This window comes from Lycorma delicatula, chromosome 3, assembly GCF_047948215.1.
Source record: "Lycorma delicatula isolate Av1 chromosome 3, ASM4794821v1, whole genome shotgun sequence".
NCBI lineage: Eukaryota > Metazoa > Arthropoda > Insecta > Hemiptera > Fulgoridae > Lycorma > Lycorma delicatula.
The window spans coordinates 86,741,799-86,762,929 of NC_134457.1; the positions used below are offsets into that span (position 1 = coordinate 86,741,799).

Here is a 21,131-nt window from a genome sequence, read left to right on the forward strand (position 1 = left end):
ATTAAGAGAATTTAAAGAAATAATCAAATTAGGGGGACTCACAGATAAGGATAAAAGTGAGAGGCCTCTTTTCTCAGCTGACACTATACAAGTGAATAACAATTTTATTTAGCAACACATTCAACCTATTTTCACTTCAGTTATATTTATAAATGGTGCTGTAATTTACCCATATAGTTTGGGTAGTAACTTCAAAAATACAACAAATAAAATTTAAAAACCTAAAAATAATGAAAAAAGTAAGTACCCCCATCAATGAAAATGAGTATCTATTACAGCTGGATCATCTCAAATTTTAAATAAAAAAAATAAGCAAAATAATAAAAAGTAAAAAATATACAATTACCATGTTCTTTGCCACCAACATATACATCAACAGGGTATAGTTTATTAACTAATTCTTTATTAAATGGTTCCACATCATTACGCGGATCAATATATCGCAAGTAATACCATGATGAATCCACAAATGTATCCATTGTATCAGTTTCCCTCTCAGCAATTCCTTTACACCTGAAAATAATGGTATAATTTAAAAAAAAGATTTATATGTATTTTTAAGAATTTCATTAAATAATTTGATCACTTACTGAAAAGAAAATTCATAATGATTAAAAATTTAATTTTTTTGAATGTAAACAATAAAATAAAATGGGAAATAATTAAAATTAGGAGGTTAAAAAGTTCCAATAACAACAAAGAACTACAGATCAATACACTTTTTTACCACAAAAAATAAATCATAATAATGATCAACAGAGCTTTAAATTATAAAAATAACAATGAATTAAGTAAAAAAAAAAAAAAAATAATGTAAATTACATACCAAAAAATAATGAATATAACATAAGAGGGAAAACATCAATTTTATTCAAATGATTGATAGAAGTTTTAAAACATTTTCTGATGGAATTGATATCTCACATATATGTTACTAATATCTAAGTATACAAATCATATTGAAAAAAATACAGACCCCTAAAAATACAAAATATGTCAATTTTTCAGGTAAATGATATTAATAAATTCAAACTTCAGAATCTGAAATGTTATAATTAACCAAGAATTTAACTTTGGAAATGATAATAGACTTTTATCATGAAATTATACATTATTTCAATATTCAGTTGATCTTTTATCAAAACTAAAATAATAATTTTGTAAATAAAACAAATAACTTCAAAATTAGTAGTGGAATAATCTGATAACTAATAATCAGTGCATATACACAGGTTGGACCAAATAAAACCAATCTGAGAAAATAAAAATTTAAAAGTAAAAAGTAATATTAAATTAGTAACATTTATTGATTCTCAATTACAGTGCTTTTGAAAAAAGAAATGTTTAGAATGTTACAGGTAATTTTAAAGTCTTCATTGTCACCAACAGCCACTGTACAAAGTTCATCATGGCAAATCATGTTCAGACAAACTTTTTGCAACTCTCCAACTGGAATCCTGACAATCTCTTGTATTTGTCTTTCAACTCTTCCAATGTCCATGGGTTTTTCTTGTAGACTACCTTTCAGATAGGCTCAAAAGGTACAAATCGCACAGCGATAAGTCTGAAGATCAGGGTTGCCACAAGGCAACCCTGAACTGATTGTTCTATCCTTCATGAAATCTTGGTGGATTCGAGTGAGAGACCAATTAGAAGTGTGACAAGTCGCTCCATCTTGTTGGAAGTATCCATAAGAAAGTTCTTCTGGAGTCAAGTTATGCATAAATTCTTTGTACAGTCTTAAACAGATGATTGTATTAACAGTCTCTTCAAAGGATATTGGTCCGATGATCTGGGTTGCAGAAACTGCACAGTAAACACTAATATTTAAATCATGGAATGACTTCTGATGGGTTTCATCGGGTATTGTATAGCCCAGTGCTGCATAGTCTGAGAATTAATCTAGCATAATAAATGGAACCACTAATATTCTGTAAGAGCCACTGGCAGTAATTTATTCATTTACCCTTATTATGTTGTTTTAATTCATGCACAACACTCACATGACAGGCTTTCATTTGCAAACCTATAAGTAAACACCAACACGATGTACAAGAAACTTCAGTTTGTTGAGCTAATCGTCATATTGACTTGTGAGGACTTATTCCAACAGAATTCGTGTTTTCACTAAATCCTGAATCGTTGATTTTGCAGGAACATTGCTTTTAGGTTATGTTTCTTGAAACTTTTCATGAACAAAATTCAGTCTTTATACTGAAGTTGTGCGAACATATTTCTCTACAATGAAAACCATAGCTCAATTGAATATACTATGACACAAACACTACAGATCACTGAACAGGAGGGGAAGGAAGAAAACTTATGAGTGAGTCAATGACCTTCAACTAATATGCATAAACGAAAAACATACCATCTTCTGATACAGAATGTGTCAGAAGATACTGAGTCAGACAGCTGAGACCGGTTTTATATGGCCCATCTGTAGAATATATTAGTATAGTGCTGAATAATTATAGTGATGTTCTTGCCAAACTCACTGCCATATAAAAATCTTTGAAAGGACCAGACAAAAAAAAGATCTGATGAGCGAGAACAAGATCATAAGGTTGTAGCAACAATAAATAGCTTCCCATGTCTATTGAGCAGTATAACAGCACGTGTTATCATACTGAAGAATTACACCTTTTGAAAGAGAACCAGGATGTTTTCTCCTTATTACATGTTCCACTTTATTTTCTAGCATGTCACAATTGTACTCACTGTGGATTAATAATATAGTGCATAAACACACACACACACGCGCGCACATACACATTAATTAATTCAGGTGTTACATACATTTTAATAACATACATCATTTTAATAATTACATCACAATGAAGTTAAATTAATTAATTATTGTTTTGCTCAAGAACTAAAACTTAGAGATTTAAACAACCACAAAACCTTATTAAGAATTAAGTAAGAAATAGTGCAACTATTGAAGACATCTTAAAAACAGCAAAAGTCATCAAGTTTAAAAAAGAAAATAAAGTCAAAGAAAAAAGTACTGCAAAAAACTTTCTTTCAAAATAACAGAAACAAGAAAGTAAATCAATGAAAAACTGTATATAAACTTGCAACACCTGACTGGTATATATTTAGAGAAGTAATAAACTAACAAGAGTTTTGCTAATTTGAATAAAAGAAAAAGAGAAATGATTGGAACCTTAACATTAGGGGGAGGGATTCAGTGAGGTTGGATGGCAGGCTCCCATCCCAAAATTTGTTTTTACTTTTGAATACTCGTTATTTAACAATCTGAAACTGATAGTAAGTAAAATAAAAACAAATGAGATAATAAATTACTAGGTAAAATTATTTATACAAAAAAACATTGCATTTTTAAAAAAATGATTAGATATTTTATAATATAAGCTGCTTCCATAAATCAGACACTGAAAAAAAAAATGTAATAAATAGAAATTTCTTTATTTTTTGCATTTATTTCATAAATATATGAAAGAATTTAGATTGGTACATTTTATTTATTAATAATAATAACATTAGTCAGATAACTATCATTTATATATGATTATGTCTAGGTTGAGTGTATATTACCCGTAATTATGATAAATGGTTTACTTAATGATTTAATTTCACATTTATAAATTTACTGCATGATAAAATAATTTTGAAAAATTATACAACACTTTAAAGTGGAGGAAAAAAAATAAAAATGTTAATATTTTTCTTTTTCTTTTTTTGCTTGTTCTAGGATAAAAATACTAATTTAAAAAATGTTCTTTAATATTAACTACAAAATGTAATAACGCACAATTTTTTAATTCAAATAAAATTAATTCTTTTTACTATCAACATAAAGATGTTGATAGTTTATTGTCAAAATTATAAAATTAAGGGAATGCAACCAGAATTTACAGTTTAAATACATTGGAAAATAATTTATTGGCATTTTAAGGTAGCATAAACAAAAAATACAACTAATTCAAATTAGCATTACTTGTAATGCATAAATTTACCAATATTTTATTTTTTTTTTACTTTTTAAGTCTTACAACAGTAAGAACATGATACAACCATCCTCTCTTCTTAAGAATCTGGTGATGCTTTTTTCAATAAAGTATCTATCCCAAGAATCATACTTACGTGCTATGTTAATTTTTTTAAATCCACAAACTTAAAATTCTACCTGAAATTAGTAAGGATCTTCCAGACAAACTGCACATAACACACAAATTTTCATTTACCTAATATTTCATTAACAGAAATAATTTCAGCATATTTCTACTAATAAAAATGTTCATGCATGGTTTATATATTAAAGCAAGAGTAAAATTTTTCCCTAATCTCTGCTCCAATATTAAAATTAGGATGAAATTTTTAATTTATAAATTATAGAGAAAAAATAAATTGTGGTTTTATATGTTTTTGGCCTGAAAAATTGGAAAAAACAATACGAGGAGAAAAGTGGCCTACTATATCTCTAGTAATTTCTAAGAAAATTGTTTTAATCTCATATAACTGCAGTAGGATTAACTTCTCTAGTGTTTCATACATTTTAGTTTTATTCATATATTAAAAGTTTCATACGTCCTGTGCTAGTAGTCCATTAGGACATGATTTTATGTGAAAGAGAAATAATTACTATGATTTTTGAGGACAATTGGATTGACTTCCACTAATATAATCTGCTTAAATATATTTAGTTATATTCAAATAATTTCTAACAGCTTTTTCATAAAATAATGTATTGGTGCCTCATCATGTTAGGGAATTATTAGATGACGTGTTAGTACAGCTTCTATAAAAGGTAATGTGTTATTTTGCAAGAAATTTTTATACATATTTCCAAAAAGGCATTCATAAAAATGAATGGGTCCAATAATTTTGTAGCACATAATATCACACCAAACATTAACATAAATCTTATGTTAATGTCTGTATCTTTGTTTGTAATGTTGTATCTTTTTTACCACTTGGGGATTTTTAGAAAAATATCAATGATTGTTTTGTTTATCATCTAAATTTTCATATATGCTCATTTTTATGAGTGATCAGCTAGATTAGATATTTTTATATTATTTTTAATTAAACATTTTTATATATTTCTGTAATTTTAAAAATACAATATTTTTTAATGAGAGAACTGATAAAGGAGTATTTCCAAAAATATATACTTCAATGTAAAGTACGAATAACTTTCTTAAATTTTTACTGACAAGCTGAATTCTTTAATGTTTACATCAAATAAAAAAAACAGTGATATTCAAAACCAAAAAGTTCAATAAAATCGTAACATATATAGATGTATATAAACCTTTTTCATTATGATTATATTGTTTTAAGTTATAGAATAAGATACATTGCTCAATAATGTTTTTATTATCATTAGCAATAGCAATGCTTAAAACAGGTTGAGTCCCAGAATGAATTTGTTTAAATCAATCAATTACATGCATCACATATGTTGCATGACTAATATTCTCCATATCCCATGTGTATCGAATCTGCTCACAAAAATCTGTTCTTTTGCGGGCTCCATGTATCATACTTGCTGCATGTTGTTAGCCTTCTTACATGTACTGCTTTATGGCCTGGGATATGGTTAGTTGACTGATGTTGTTGGGTTGCTGAAATTGGTATTACTGTTCCACCACCACATCATGTTCTTTGTTGGTTGGGTTCAATTAATCATACAACTCAGAAATGGTGGACCTGAGACTATTTACATTCATACATATCATCATCATCCATCCTCTGCCGTAATACCTTACAGTGGTTCCAGAGGCTGAACAGAAAAAGACAGACTGTTCCTCTACCACACCACAGATAAGTTATTTACATCCACAGCCATTATAGCCACGAATGTTGTGTTTTAGGCAATAAAAATGGATAGAGAAGAACTTAGGAGAGAAGATACCTACATAGATAATTATAATACTTCTAGTAGTGAATATAATAGCTCTATTGACCCAGAATAAGTGTAATCTTCAGATGTTGAATCTGAAATTAGTAGTTATAGTGAAAAATCCTGTTTGCGTAACAAAATACCTAGGTTATGTGATGAACATAACTTCAGTTGTGTAAATAATTTAGTGGAGCCTTCTACCAGCATTTTTCCTGCTAATAAATCACAAGATAAGCTTGATCTTTTTCAGCAGTATGAAAGCCTAGGTGCCCAAAATTTTGAGTTTAAGATAACCAGCCGTCACAAAGAATGAGTTAAGCAAAATCAATTAGCACAACTGGACATTATTTGGGCTGACTCACCAGTGATTTAATGAATTTTGATTGTAATGTACAAGGTGCTTTTAATCCAAATTTTTTTTTAGGGAGTGTATTGGAAAATCTCCTGCACAGTACTATTTACTATTTGTAAATATCTATTTGTCAATTCTTGACAAAATTGTAAATCAAATGAACAAGTATGCAAACCAAAAACTTATTCGGGGCATATTAGACGATTCAATAAGTGAACATTCTATTCTTTCAAATTTTAATGACACAGATCGCAATGAAATTACATGTCATTACTATAATAATTTGGATGGGCCTGGATAACAAACCAGAAATTAAAGATTACTGGTCCATAAATAAACTTCACAAAAATGAATTCACCAATGAAACAAAAATTACTAGAAATTGGTTTCAAGCATTGGTATCAATCCCGCATTTTGCGGGTAACGAAACCTGCCTTTCTGTAAACAGAATGCACAAGATTGAGTGGTTGGTCAAAGCTATAAATTTTCAGTTCCAAAAATGTTGTAATGTAAAAAAGATGTGCATTGATAAAACTATAGTGCCAGTCCAAGGGAGACTATTATTCCGCCAGTACATACCTAATAAGTACCATAAATAGGATGTGAAACTTGTCAAGTTGTGTGTTGATGAAGGATTTAGTCACACAATAAAAGTATATGGAGGAAAAGAAACATGAAGGAAAAATATGAAATTAGTTTACAACACGTTATTTGTGAACTCTTTTAGATGAAGGCAGGTAACTTTATACCGATAATTTATACATTTCAGTGAGTCTAGCTAAAGAGCTCTTACAAAGTAAAACCCATCTTGTTGGCATATTAAAAAAAAAAAAAAAAAAAAAAACACAATCCTAAGCCAGTGACGACAGCCAAATTACAGAAGGGGGAGCTGAAGTTGTTACAAAGTGATTCAAAAATCACTGTTGGAAAGTGGAAAGATAAGAGAGATGTAATTTTTCTCAACACCATGTCTGTTCTGGAAATGGTTAATGTTAAAACAACAAGGAGGAAGCAAGTATCAAAGCCATCCAAAATTGTTGATTACAACTCAGCAAAAGGCTTCATTGACATCTCAAAACAAATAGTGTCTTATAGTTCACCTGTTTGGAAATCTCTTAAATGGTGTCGCAAAGTAGCAGTTGAAGTATGGTGGTCAACGCTTACATCTTGTACACCACTGTAGAAAAAAAACCTGAAATAACTAAATTTAGAGAAGAGTTTGTTCTTGGACTTGTGAAAGAAGCTTGTCATAACATCCCCGATAAAAATGCTGATGAAGTGCCACCTACCAACCACATCATTGTGACAACAAATAATTGCTCTTGCAACCCGTGTGAATCAAATGTAATCAGAAGAGCATTTTTTTTTTTACAAAACTAAATCCTCAGTGTTTGATTTAATATTTTACATTTATTTTTATGTATTTATGAAGAGTGGTGCTAAAAAGATTGACTCGGTTTTAGATTAAAATTATGGAAAACCAAGTGGGCTGAGTAGTAACATCTAACATGCAGCAGATATGATTCACATGGGACTCAATCTGTTAATGACAGTAATATTTTTAAAGACAGAAAATAATCGATGGTGTTCCTCTTAAAGTTACAAAATTTGAACATTCAAGAAGCAGTTTTATTTTAACAATAACACATATTTTAATATTTACATAAAACTTACCTACTTACTTCGGGCACGTAGTTTCACTTTGTTCTTTTAAATTAACTGATGGCAATAAAACAGGAAGATCTTCAAAATTAACAGGTTGAACACCACAATTTTTGCAATTAACAATAGGTATAGGTGTTCCCCAATATCTCTGCCTAGATATTAACCAATCTCGTAAATTTACACTTGTGGGATAACCTCCATAATTTTTTAACATAGCTTCTTTACAAATTCGGAATCTTTCTTCTTCATTATCTTCTAAAAAATGTTCACGAACACCTACAGAAATTTTATTCTGCTCAGCAAACACATAATCACATTCAAACACATCAGGAATACCTAATCTACAATCGCTGCCTTCTTCATACTCAATAACATTGGTAACAAAAATAGGTAACTGTTCACCTGTGACTGGATTAATTGCTTTACAATTTAATTGTCTGTTATGTTCCCCCTCACACAATTTATCTAATAAACTACCAGTGGCTACAGCAATAAATTTAGCTCTTGAAACATGTTCCGCTTTGTTGGTCCACACAGTTAATATAATTTTATCAATCTTATTAACACCAACAACTTGAAAATCAAAAACAGTTCCACTGCAATCACCAATCCAACCTTTTTGTATATTAATTATGTCTTTCCAATCCTGTAGGCTTGGATCTTCTAAACTTTCTAGTAAAGATCTGTTAACAAAAAAAAATATTTATATTACTAAGTATTTGCAAAAATGATGAATTGAAACACATGCATATATGTTCAAGCATCCACAACCATGCCCACGCACACACACATGCACACACATATGCTTGCGTACAGTCATACACTTGACTGTTTTATCATACAAGACTTACTTACTTTGCAAATCTTGTAGTACGAATAAACCATTGTTTAAGAGGTTTCTTTACCACTTTAGCACCAGAGCGCCATGAACGTCCCTGCTCATCAACTTGCTCATCAGCTAATACTGTTTTGTCAACCGGATCCCAATTCACGAGCGCCTAAAAAATATACATATAAACGTTTTATATTAAATGTTTAAAGAAAATAGATCATTTTTAAACTCTACTGCATTAATATTATTATATTAAGTATATTAGGATGTTTCTATATTAAATTATAGGTGTACTCCTCTCATCAAAGTAATGAAATAATTTATAAAAACATAGATCTGGAAGCAATTCATTTTCAAGTTACAGATAGCAAAAGATTTACCTCATATTTCTGCTCTCAAGGTGGAATATTATTATTTTACAACTCTACGGATTTTAGTCAAACAAAGCAAACATAAGACAACATTTGTAAAGGATTTAATTCTGAGAAAATTAATGTAATTAAAGACATTAAAAGCCAAATAAAATTTTCAAAACTTTTTATTGAAAATCAAAGAAAAAAATCTTTTTAAGTTTTCCCATATTAAAAAATCAAAAGGATTCAAACAGGTCAACTTGGGTCAATCCACATAACTTGGAGTTGTTTCAGTAAGATTCTGAGTTCGCAGTGATCAAAATGAGTTGACACTGTCTTCCTGAAAATAGTTGTGTGTTCGCATTATCAGAGAAAAATCCTATAAAAGAACATTTAAAGACATAAGGCTCGAACAGAACATTTTCTGATACATCCAGACCATGACATTTATTAAAAAATGAAATTGGAAGTTTGTTCAGAGATTGTGTGAGGATTGTCATCATTCCAAATATTCTTGTGTTGTTAAAAACCATTTCACATAAATATTGCTTCATCAGTGAAGATTATTTGTAAGGCTAATGCATTAATTTGCAATAAACGTTGGTCATAACTGATTCTCTGATTGTAATCATGTTATACATCTTCAAAATGTTATGAATGGAGACATTTACGATGTAATCTTCTACATATAATAACATGACAATGTGCAAATCTTCAAATACTTATTAAAGGACTATACTGTATCATAGGCAACCTATTCATAAGTATTTATTTTATAAAATATAATTATTTTATAAATTATAATATTACATATTAATAATTATAATATACATACTGATCATAAATGTAAACATTCCCATTCTTATTTATAAACATCAATAATTAATGAAAAGATCTACTCATTTATAAAAACCACTATCTTCAAACTAATTAAAACATTACATAACAACTGTAACAAATTAATAAAAAAATAAATATACATGAACAATAAATCCTTCACCATGTAAATTTGCAGGTCTGATAAAAATTTATAAAGAAAATTATCCTATTAAACCACTAATTGGTTACAATAATACATCTTCTAAAATTTCTAAATCTTTTTCATTTATTCATTTCCTTAAAAACAATATAAAACTTAATTATTCTTAAGTATTAAAAATAGTATTGAAGCTATTAAAAGTAAAATTAGATAGTACTGATATTTTAGTTTCTTATGACATAAATAATATATCCCAATTTAAGAAACTGCATATTTAATAATGAATTTTATAAACAGGAAGATAATTTATCAATGGGTTCCCCATTAAGTAGCATTCAATCAGAGACATTTTTACAAAATATGGAAGATATCATTATATATAACATTAAGCACATTCATAATATAAAATTATGGATCAGGTATGTGGATGATATTTTGGTAATTTTCAATAAACAAATAAGTTTATAACGTGTAATACTTCATAAACTTCATGAGTTTCAAAAAACATAACTCATATAGTTGAAAATTAACATAAACTTCCTTGACATAAACATAAAAAAGAGATAATAATAAATTAAAGTAAGCAATTTTTAGAAAGCCAATATAACCTATAACAACTATTAACAATACTTCCATACATCCATTCTATCAAAAAATTGGTTGATACAACAGAACATTAAAATATATACATAACACAATATTAAAAACAAACTAAATTTAATTAAATGTATCGCTAGCAATACTGAATTATAATATAAAAACCACTAATAATTTAATAACAAATTAAAATATATATTTAATAATAAAGCATATTCTACTCTCACACACAAAATCTTTCTACCCATAACATATCAAAATAACAAATTTAATTTTTTTATAAAGCATTTTGTAATTTCTATAAAATAGCTTCCAAAACCAATAATAAAAAATTTAAAAACTTATTAATAATAACAATAGAGATTATAAAAATATTTACAATAAATCAGGTGTATAAAAGATAAATTGTGGTAGTGATAATTGTAACAAATTTGATACAGGCATGACCAGCATTACATTTGAAAACAGATTCAAAGAACATTTACAGGCATTTAAGTATGGTAATAAAAAATCTAATTATGCAAACCAAATAAAAAATAAGCATAAAGTCATTAATTTCAAAACATGGTAATAGAAATAAATAGTAATAAATGTAAAACACAATCTCTTGAAATAATCCACATCATGAAAAATAATATTATAAATGGTTTAAGATAATATAATATTATAAGATAATATAAATGGTTTAAACAAATGAATATTTATTTTATATAAAAATTATCTAATAAAGTAATAATAGCAGTATAAGAATGTTATAAATTTTTAATTTTTCAACATTTAAAATTACTATTTATTTACTGACCTAATAAAAGATGAAACATACTTCTTTTCTACTTTAATTTTTAACATAAAAAGTCATAAAAATTTAACATAAAAATGGTCATATAAAAAAAAAAAAAAAAAAATATTAAAAGCAGAAAAAGTTATAATTTTTATTATTGATTATAATATATTTTACTGTCATGATGCTGGATTGCAAATTCATTAACAATATAATAGAAAAAATATTTTGTTTCTTTTAGTCAAGATTTTACAGATTTTTTTCTTGTTTACTTTTCAATAAAAATTTATTTTTTTTAAATTTAATTTTGTTTTTCCAACTAATCGCATCAATTTTCTCAGAATTAAATTCTATTTCTTTTGGTAAAGTTTTATTTAGTCACTGGAAGTTTAACAAGTAAATTTAGGTCAAACCTAAATTGTGCCTTTTTGACTTCATTTTTTTGTGTTGCAACAATCTTCTTGGAAACTAGTGGTGGAGATACAGTTCCATGATCCAAATTTTTCTACTTAATATAAAATTGCATTCAAAAAATTGGAAAGAATCATTTGACTATCTGTTTTAATTTGTGGGTAATGTCTAAATGTGCATTACAATTCAGCCACCCCTTATATATAAAAAAAACCAAAGTAATAAAAAATACCATCATTTTACAAAAAAAATGATTATTTTTAATATACTTTTAGAAATGAGCAACCATAAGAGTTTAATATAAGATAAAGAATAGTAAAAATGACTACTTTACCAAAAAAAAAAATCTTAAAAAATAATTTGTTAAATGTTCCCTCTGGAAAATACTAGTGGAGAAAAACACAATTTTAATTAAGTTTTCAATAATAATTTATTTTTTAGCACTTAATATAACTCTAATCTTCATTTCTTACTTCACATTTTATGCTTCGTGGCCCTGTAGGGGAAGACGACCCCTTGTGACAATTCCAGTCGCCTGCCCTCCCCTCCAAGTACTAATAAACAAAAATTCTTGTAACAAGAAACAATTTCTTTTCTCCGAAATCTGTTACATGAGGAAATGTACCAAATACTAAGGTCATTAGTCATTAAACAGCAGTAGCCAGTAAATAGGATCTACTAAAAATAATGTAATATATATATAACCCCCAAGTAATATTTAGCGATCAATGGAAAAGTTTACTACACATAGCTAAGGATACTAACAAAGGATAAGTTTATAGGATGTTACAATTTCTTAAGGTTTATAAGATGCTACAATTTGAGATCTTCAGTGAAATTGTAAGAAATATGTTCTAAAAACTTATACATTATCTTTGCTAATTAAATTGACTTCCATATTTACCACCTAATTACTTACAACTATGTAATAAAGTTAAATGCTAATGATTTCCAAATACAATTTAAATAACTTACCTCTTTTTGATATATAAAACCTTCATGATATAACTTCAAGAAGATATACTGAGTAAACTTATAATATCCTGGATGACATGTAGACAATTCTCTATCCCAGTCAAAAGAACATGCCAAATCCAGAAGTTGGTTTTTCATTGTCTTAATATTTTTATAAGTCCAGTCCTTTGGTGACTCATTCCTCTCTAACGCAGCATTTTCAGCAGGTAATCCAAATGCATCCCAGCCCATTGGTTGAAATACCTGCATACAATAACAAATACTCTTTCAACAAAATTATTATCAAATAAACGTGTCACGAAAAAAAATTATTACACCTAAAACAATCAATGATCATTATTATATGAAAAACAACTGGCAATGAATTGCTTAAGTTTCCAGCTACATCACTCAAGTTAAACCTTTAAAAAATCAAAGAATTTTTTTTAAAATTTGGGAGCACTACATAAGGGAGGGGTATTAGGTTATTTTAGTGACTTTATTGATTAACAAAATACAATTTGAGCAAACAAAATTAGAAATTGCAATTTTTTTCATTTTGGGGCTCTCATATCCAAGAAGAATTCAGGTAAAATTAATTTTTAAGAAAATAATCCTTAAGTGGTGATAATAAATTTAAAGAAAGAACTTTTTAAATTGTTTAAAAATACAAAGATATAGCCATAATTCCAAATAAACAAAGTTGTAATTTTCTTTGGCTAATTTTTTTTTTCAAACAAATACTAAAAAATAAAAACTATCAAAAAAATTAAGATTTTTACATTTTAAATGCAATGGATAACTTGCAAGAAGGGTTTAATAAATTGAAAAAAAACTTTTTGAAGATTAAAAAGATATTTTTTGTTACCACAGACGTCTGGATGGTAAAAACATTTTATAGTAGTCTGAAGTACTATTGATGTAGAAAACATGGATGCAAAAAACTCCCATTAACTGCTTTTCTGAAGCACGATAAAGGTAAAAAAAAGAGATATATAGTTATTTTTTTTTGGGGGGAGGGGCGTGAATATTAAATTAAACTTTGTAAGAAAATGATTTTGCTGAAGTGCCCAGTAACAGTTTCAAATTACAGACTTATAAGACCAAATACAGGCCAATATACAAACATACATATACAAACACCTGTCTGATAAAAACAGATTTTTTTTGGACTGGAACACTGGAATAAGAAAGCATTTTTTGCAGACTATTTAAAATCTATTTTCTTTAAAAAAATTTTTTTAATGTCTCTAAAGGAACAAAACTCTTGATTTTTTTACTGATCTATATACTTTCCATTATAGCTATAGTAGCATATACTGCTATAACAATATACAAATATAAAGAAAAGTAAGAAATTAATATATAACAATCTAAAAAATAACATGTTTTATAACTGATTTTTCACATTCAATATCTCATGCAATGTACAAAATTCATAATATTCTATATAAATTAAACAAACATGAAAAGAATAATATTTGAAACAGAAAAGAAACTTAGGCTACAACTAATTTTGAGTGAAAGTTCTACTGGGTGTTTTTGGATAATATTCTGCATATGCTATCCATTTTGCAGCGTATACTTTTATATTTAAATATGAGAAATTGTAATTTTGTGATTAAATAGAATGAAAAAAATAATAAATTTCTTCAGTAACAGCCTATGTCAAATTCATGTCTCATTCATTAGACAAAAAAAAATTTTAACAATTTTATAAAAAGTTTAATACATTTTTTATACAGTAAGTACATAACTAGTGAAAACATTTTTCAATTTCAATTTCTTCACAAAACTGGCTACATTTGAAAAATATTGGTAAAAAGGGTCTCTCTTACTAATAATAAGCAAAAATAAAAATTGGTATTAACTAATTTATTTATTTATTTTTTAAAACATTGTTGCAACATTAATTAAGTTTTAACAAATCATAAAAAAAAAATTACTTAAGGAAGGTTCTTAATCACCCAAAACATTTTTATTAAGTTATCATTTAAAAAAAAAATCCACTTTTGGTGAGATATGAAAATAGGTTCCTCATAGTTGTGCTCAACTAATGGTCAAGAGAACAACCTTACATTAAATCTAGATCTGGAGAGTACCACAACGTGCGAGCTGTACTGCGATGAGATTAATAAGATCTATGATTCTATGTCATAATATTTAAATTTTGCTTTTCACTTCATTATAATTAGCTCTAGAATTCGGTAAATAATGTATTATTCAAGGAAATATTTCAGTATACACAAATATTAAAAAATACGATAGTTTTCTAATAAGATTCCCTTTTTTCTTCTTGTTTATAATCATAAAATGAAAGAGATATGGTAACTGACAGCAAACTTCGTCGAGTTTGGTATTGGCTTTGTTTTTATGTATATGTTCTTCCATTTTCTATAATAAGGATTTATATTTTTTATTTTATTGTAAACAATTTAATGCAAAATCATCTTTTAACTAATTATAATATTAATAAAAAACACAATCTTTCTAAAGAATTATTTTGCCAAGTTGTAGTGTTACTAATAATAAGTAAATTGCCAAAGATAGGATAATTCTGACCAATTACTTGATCAACTTCAATATTGTTCATATACCATAGTAGATATGCTTAGGATTAGGAAAAGATAAAATTTAAATTTAGAAAAACAGGTGACTTATGGAAGGTAAAAGTCTGCGTCAGTAATCAGTACTCTAATCAATTAGTTATCACTTTTGTAAGTCACGGAAAACTGTTCAAATAAAAATCCCTTCTGTGGAGAGAGGTTAGGGATATATTGGCCAAATTTATATTTAGATAGAAATATAGTCACTACAGAGGTGTTGGCAGTACTGAGTGAATTTTGTAAAATAATAAAATTATTCTTATCTTTCAGATAAAGAAAAAGGATAAGAATAATTAAACTTTTGAATCCAGATGCATGGCTTTAACAAATTGTGAGTTCAGCAATTGAAAAAAAAAGAGGAGAGGAAAAAAAGACTAGAATAAAATAAATTGGGCTCAGCATGGATTGTAATACCAGAGATGTACATTTTTATAACAGCACAGGTTTTGTAAATTCACTGATGATACCAATACTCTTATTTTGTTTGGGTAATGCCTGCACTTTATAGTAAAGGTGCAGGCAGCAGAAATGAAATTTCTTTGCTGTCATGCACGGTCATGCATGACAGCAAAGACATGACAGCAATATCAATGACATCATTGATATTCAAGACACCATGCGAGAAATTCTGATATCCAGAATAAATAAGGAATCTTTGATATACACCAAAGTTTAAATCTAATTACTTCAACATTGAAAAGAAGTAAATATAAAACTGACAATTTAAAAAAATTTAAATCTGAAGCAATTTAATTTAACAGACTCACTACCACCCCTTTCTCATAACATGTCATCTCTGCTGCACAGTCTTTCTTTTTCCTGTTTAGCCTCCAGGAATTACCATTCAGGTATTATTTCAGAGGATGAATGTGGATGATATATATGTGTAAATGAAGTGTAATCTTGTACAGTCTCAGTTCGACCACTCCTGAGATGTTTGTTTAATTGAAATCCAACCACCAAAGAACATTGGTATCCATGATCTAGTATTCAAACCCATATAAAAGTACTAGTAACCTTTACTAGGACTTGAAAGCTGAAACTCTTGACTTCCAAATCAGCTGATTTGGGAAGTGCATTTACCACTAGACCAACCCAGTAGGTAACTGCTGCACAGTCTACATTGCTGTACGTTAACTCCAAGATATATATATCTTGGAGTTAAATAACCAACATATATATATATATTGGTCATCAGTGACTTATTAGAAATTGCCTCCACAATTCTGGAACCATGTATAAAGCTAAATGACAAAGAGGCTGAATGAAGTACTTACATAACATATCTCAATCACTTGTTCAGAAAATACATATTCCTACCATTTTTGGATTCTCAGAATAATAAATGATTTGCTATATCAGTGATTATACATTTTTTTACCTTTCATTAATCAGCGTTTTCAGTACAAAACTTACTTTCCTAGGCAAAAATAAGCAAAACAAAATTTTTCCAAAATAAAAAGTTTAATTTTCAACGATTTCATCAAATATTTCCTAAGTTAATTTTTCTGCTATACATAATTAATAGAAATTAATAATCATAATATACTAACATTTTTTCCAAGCATCCTGTGGAAACGAGCTATACTGTCACTGATTGTATAAACTCGAACATGACCCATATGAAGGTTACCTGAAGGATATGGAAACATTGACAGTACATAATACTTTGGTCGTGTATCATCCTCACTGTACTGAAACCTCTTTAGTTTTGGTTTCCAGTGTTCTTCAATTTTATGTCTCAGTGAATTATCAAATTCATTTTTCTAAAATCAAACAAAAAATTGATTTACAGACTTACACAGGAGCGCAAGTTGAAATTCCCTTATTCATAAGTTAATATTTTTTTCAAATCTCAAGTCAACTTTAAGAAAAAAAAATTATACTCAAAACTGTTGTGTTTAAAGTAAGGCCTTTATTTATTTATTTAGCGATCTATTTATTCAGCGAATGTATCTAATGCAGCCTGAGGTAATGGTGAAGCAACATAAACAATTGAACTGTATTTCATTTGGGCTGAAATAAGCAGAAAAGTACTAGTGAAATATCTTCTTAAAATACTTCAGGTATTCAAGACAGCTTTACCAATACACTGTATTAAAAATATAGTCTTTTTTATTTAATGAGGTTAATATATGATAGATGAAGTGACAATACATATCTTATTTTAAGTGGCTTACAAATGATACTTTGCAAAGAATATTACTTGAACATTATAGGAGGGGTTGGAAATAATATCTACTTAAGTAACATACTGAAATATAGATATTATGTGCTGATATCTATAAATGAAATTAAGATGGATATAACATCGTAGTTATAAAAATTTGATGACATACAGGCAGGAAATTTCTTCCTTGCTCGTCTAACTAAACCAATGGTAGAAATAAAATTAAAAATATTCATTTCTTTCAATACATTTATTAGTGCACAGAGTTTGCCTAGGTATGGAGAAAAATGTAAGAATCAAGGTGAAGACAAAAAAAAAAAAACAAAATGTCTTGTAAATCTATGCTCTGAAGAGTTTCATCTTAATACTATGAAACTTATCTTAATATTTTATAAAAATAAAATTCAATTTATCATAGATATACAGTATATACTTATATTAAAATATGTTTGCTCTTCAGTATAAAATATAAGTGTCATTTTGTCACATATTTACGGCAATATATTTATCAAAGAGTCTCAATAACAACATTACACATTCAGGGATTAATGACGTTGTACTGATGTTCATAAATTTCAGTATTTCTTATTCCTCTTTTTGTTGTGGAATTCTAAAATCTCTAGACAGAAAATATTTTTTCTGAATATCTCAGAAATAGTTCTTCAACTGGAAAAAAAGTTAATATTGTTAACATTGTTAATATTCCTTACACAATAGCAAAGATTCCTAAATATTGACATTTTCACAAATATCATCTGTACATTTGAACTATTATTATTATAATTATATTTGAACAATTTTAATAAATGTAATTTAATCAGCTAGAATTCATTAAAAGATGCATTTCAAAAGTTTACGATATGATATTTCAAATATTTTTGTATCATCAGAAAACCTTTTACTTATTAAAAAATTATATTTTCAAGCAAATGCAATTTGTAAAAATGGAACATTTTGAACATTTCAAAATCTGAATTGAGAAAATGGAAATGTTTAAATATAGATTTTGTCTTCTCATGTATGTAGATTTTGATGGTGGAGATATGAAAAAAAATCTGAAATGGTCAAGCAATCACCATTTCACCACTGCAATCACCCACTATCAACTCGCTTAATAGCGAGGCTAATATAAGCAATCGTACTACAAACAACATTATGTACAGGAAAATCTGCCCGTGTAGACTGCTTTTAGGATTAATAAAACATAGTCACTTCTGACTATGTGTTTAATATACAGAAAATGCTAACTGTTTACAACTAGAAAATCGCCTCCAATTCTGATGAAATTTGAAATATACCTAAGTTTAAATTATTATTACAAAGACCTAAGTTTAAATTATTCATTACAACTGAAACTTTTTATTTGAAACGCCTTTTACCCTCATAAATTACACAGTATCCTCACCAAAAATGTTTAATTCAATACTGCAGAAGAGAAAATGCTATTTACAAAGTAAATAATTTGATTTAGGTGAAATTCAATTGAGTTTAGTTAGGTTTGGGTGAAGGTTAAGTAACTAACAATTCCATGTACTGAACTTCATACAATATTAATATAATCTAATGCTCACTAACCTCATCAAATTAATCTTAAATATTAAATTGGTTAATTGTTGGGCTGAGTCTATAATTATATACCATAACCAATTATTTAGTATGAAATCAATGTATTTTACATCAACTTAAACCTAAATGAATTTCACTTACACAAAGTTATTTACTCTGTAAATAATTTATGTTGCACTTAACCTAATCTAACTAAATTTAATCTTAAGTGAATCTATTCTCATTCTTAACTTAATTAACAAACATAACCAAATTATTTGGTTAGAAAATAATGTTGTTTACTCTTGTGCAGTGTTGAATTACAAAATCTTTGGCGAGGGTACTGCAACAAGTGATGTAACACAGGTGAAAGGCATTTCTAACCAAAAATTTCAATCATAACTAATGACTTACGTCGTAAACAAGGTATAATCCAAATTTCATCAAAATCAGAGGCGAGTCCCTAATTATAAACAATTACCTACAAAGTGCAAAATATTTAAAATCATTAATGGCAGATGCTTATTTCAATTATACTTGTGTTCTGTTCTCACATTTACCAAACAAGGTGGTTGTTTTAAGCAGATGGTCATATTATACAGATAGATACATTAAAAAAGATATTTAATTTGTAACAGATATTATTACCAGTAATTGTTTACAATTAGGGACTCGCCTCAGTTTTTTATAATTATTGAATACTTCCATGATAACCCTATTTTGGATTACAAGTAAATACACCGGACCATAAAATATTTAAAAATATAATCCCAATTACTGTTTCCTCAAATATTTTTAGACAGCATAAACTGCCACTTTAAATTATGGAAAAATTTGAAAAGCCTAAGGTTCAAATAAATAAATAAATAAATTTATCAACTCTCTACCTGTTTCCTACTACACCAATCCACCACTTAAATGTATTCCTTTTTATTTCAAAGCTGGTTTGATAATGAATTCATTTCAATAGTGAGAAAATTTCTAAAATCAAAAAATTTCCTAGAAAGATGTTCTGTTTGATAACATCCCAATCATTAAATAAGCGATCTCAACACAATGAAATCAAAGCCACATTCTTTTTACCAAACGTTACTTCATTCACACAATAAATGAATTAAGATGTTATTGAAAAAGTACAAGAAAATGACTTGTAATTCAACACTAAAATAATCCGACAGCAATCCTATCCCACCTAAGTCTGTTAAGTTGAGATCTCTCTACTTCTGGAATTATGATTTATATTTCGATTCATTATAGATGGTTTTAATTTGGCGCCCAGAATGTGAAATTTTAAAAGTATTGTTTTCAAACTTTTAGCACGTATTTTGAAGTGTTTCATTTTAAAGAAAAGTTTATTTTATACAATAGTGCAACATTGGTGTCAGTAAATACAGTTAGACAGAATTCGTATCACTGAAAATAGAAGTTTAAATCCGAAAGCAAAACTTTCTAATTATTCAATTATATTGTTTAAAGGTAGAATTCTCTGAAGAAACAACAAATAACCTTAAAAAAGTAAAAACCTACCCACAATCCCAAACTCTTTGTGCTGTAATTACAACTTTTTATGATTCTATTATTTTTAAAGATTAAACATTTCTTTAAAAAAATAATCGTACGCATATTTCACAGGAATAAACAGAATAAAACTAACAAATATATTAACAAGAGAAAATACATCCGTAACCTACAAACATCGTCTCCAACGGATAAATGATAGCAAGTTCTCTAATGACATGTTGTTTAGATTGATGGAAACAGTTTTATATAACGAACTCTCAAACTCCCTCTTTTTCTCTTTAGCCTCCGAACTACCGTAACCAATTCAGAACAGAGGAAGGGAGTCTAACTGTCAGAACAGTGGAAGGGAGTGAGAACTTCGAAATGTGTGATGGGATCGCCCAGACCTCTGTTCTGGGCCCTAATCATTTCTAATATTTTTTGATTTACTTCTAATCATTTATAAACTATTTAACATCTAATAATTTTTTATTTCTACCTTAAGAACAATGTC

General features: G+C 27.8%; 1 protein-coding gene across 1 annotated transcript in view; it reads right to left on the reverse strand.

The window, feature by feature from the left end:
- Nucleotides 1-20,819, reverse strand: part of LeuRS-m (Leucyl-tRNA synthetase, mitochondrial) — a 35,354-nt gene extending 14,535 nt beyond the window's left edge. Inside the window, exons 1-6 of the mRNA XM_075360142.1 lie at nucleotides 20,645-20,819; nucleotides 16,956-17,168; nucleotides 12,818-13,060; nucleotides 8,745-8,887; nucleotides 7,907-8,572; nucleotides 347-513 (exon numbers count right to left, since the gene is read on the reverse strand). Of these exons, the coding sequence (XP_075216257.1) occupies nucleotides 347-513; nucleotides 7,907-8,572; nucleotides 8,745-8,887; nucleotides 12,818-13,060; nucleotides 16,956-17,168; nucleotides 20,645-20,740 (1,528 nt within the window). The 5' untranslated portion in view covers nucleotides 20,741-20,819. The remainder of the gene's footprint in view (nucleotides 1-346; nucleotides 514-7,906; nucleotides 8,573-8,744; nucleotides 8,888-12,817; nucleotides 13,061-16,955; nucleotides 17,169-20,644) is intronic.
- Nucleotides 20,820-21,131: the final 312 nt, after the last annotated feature.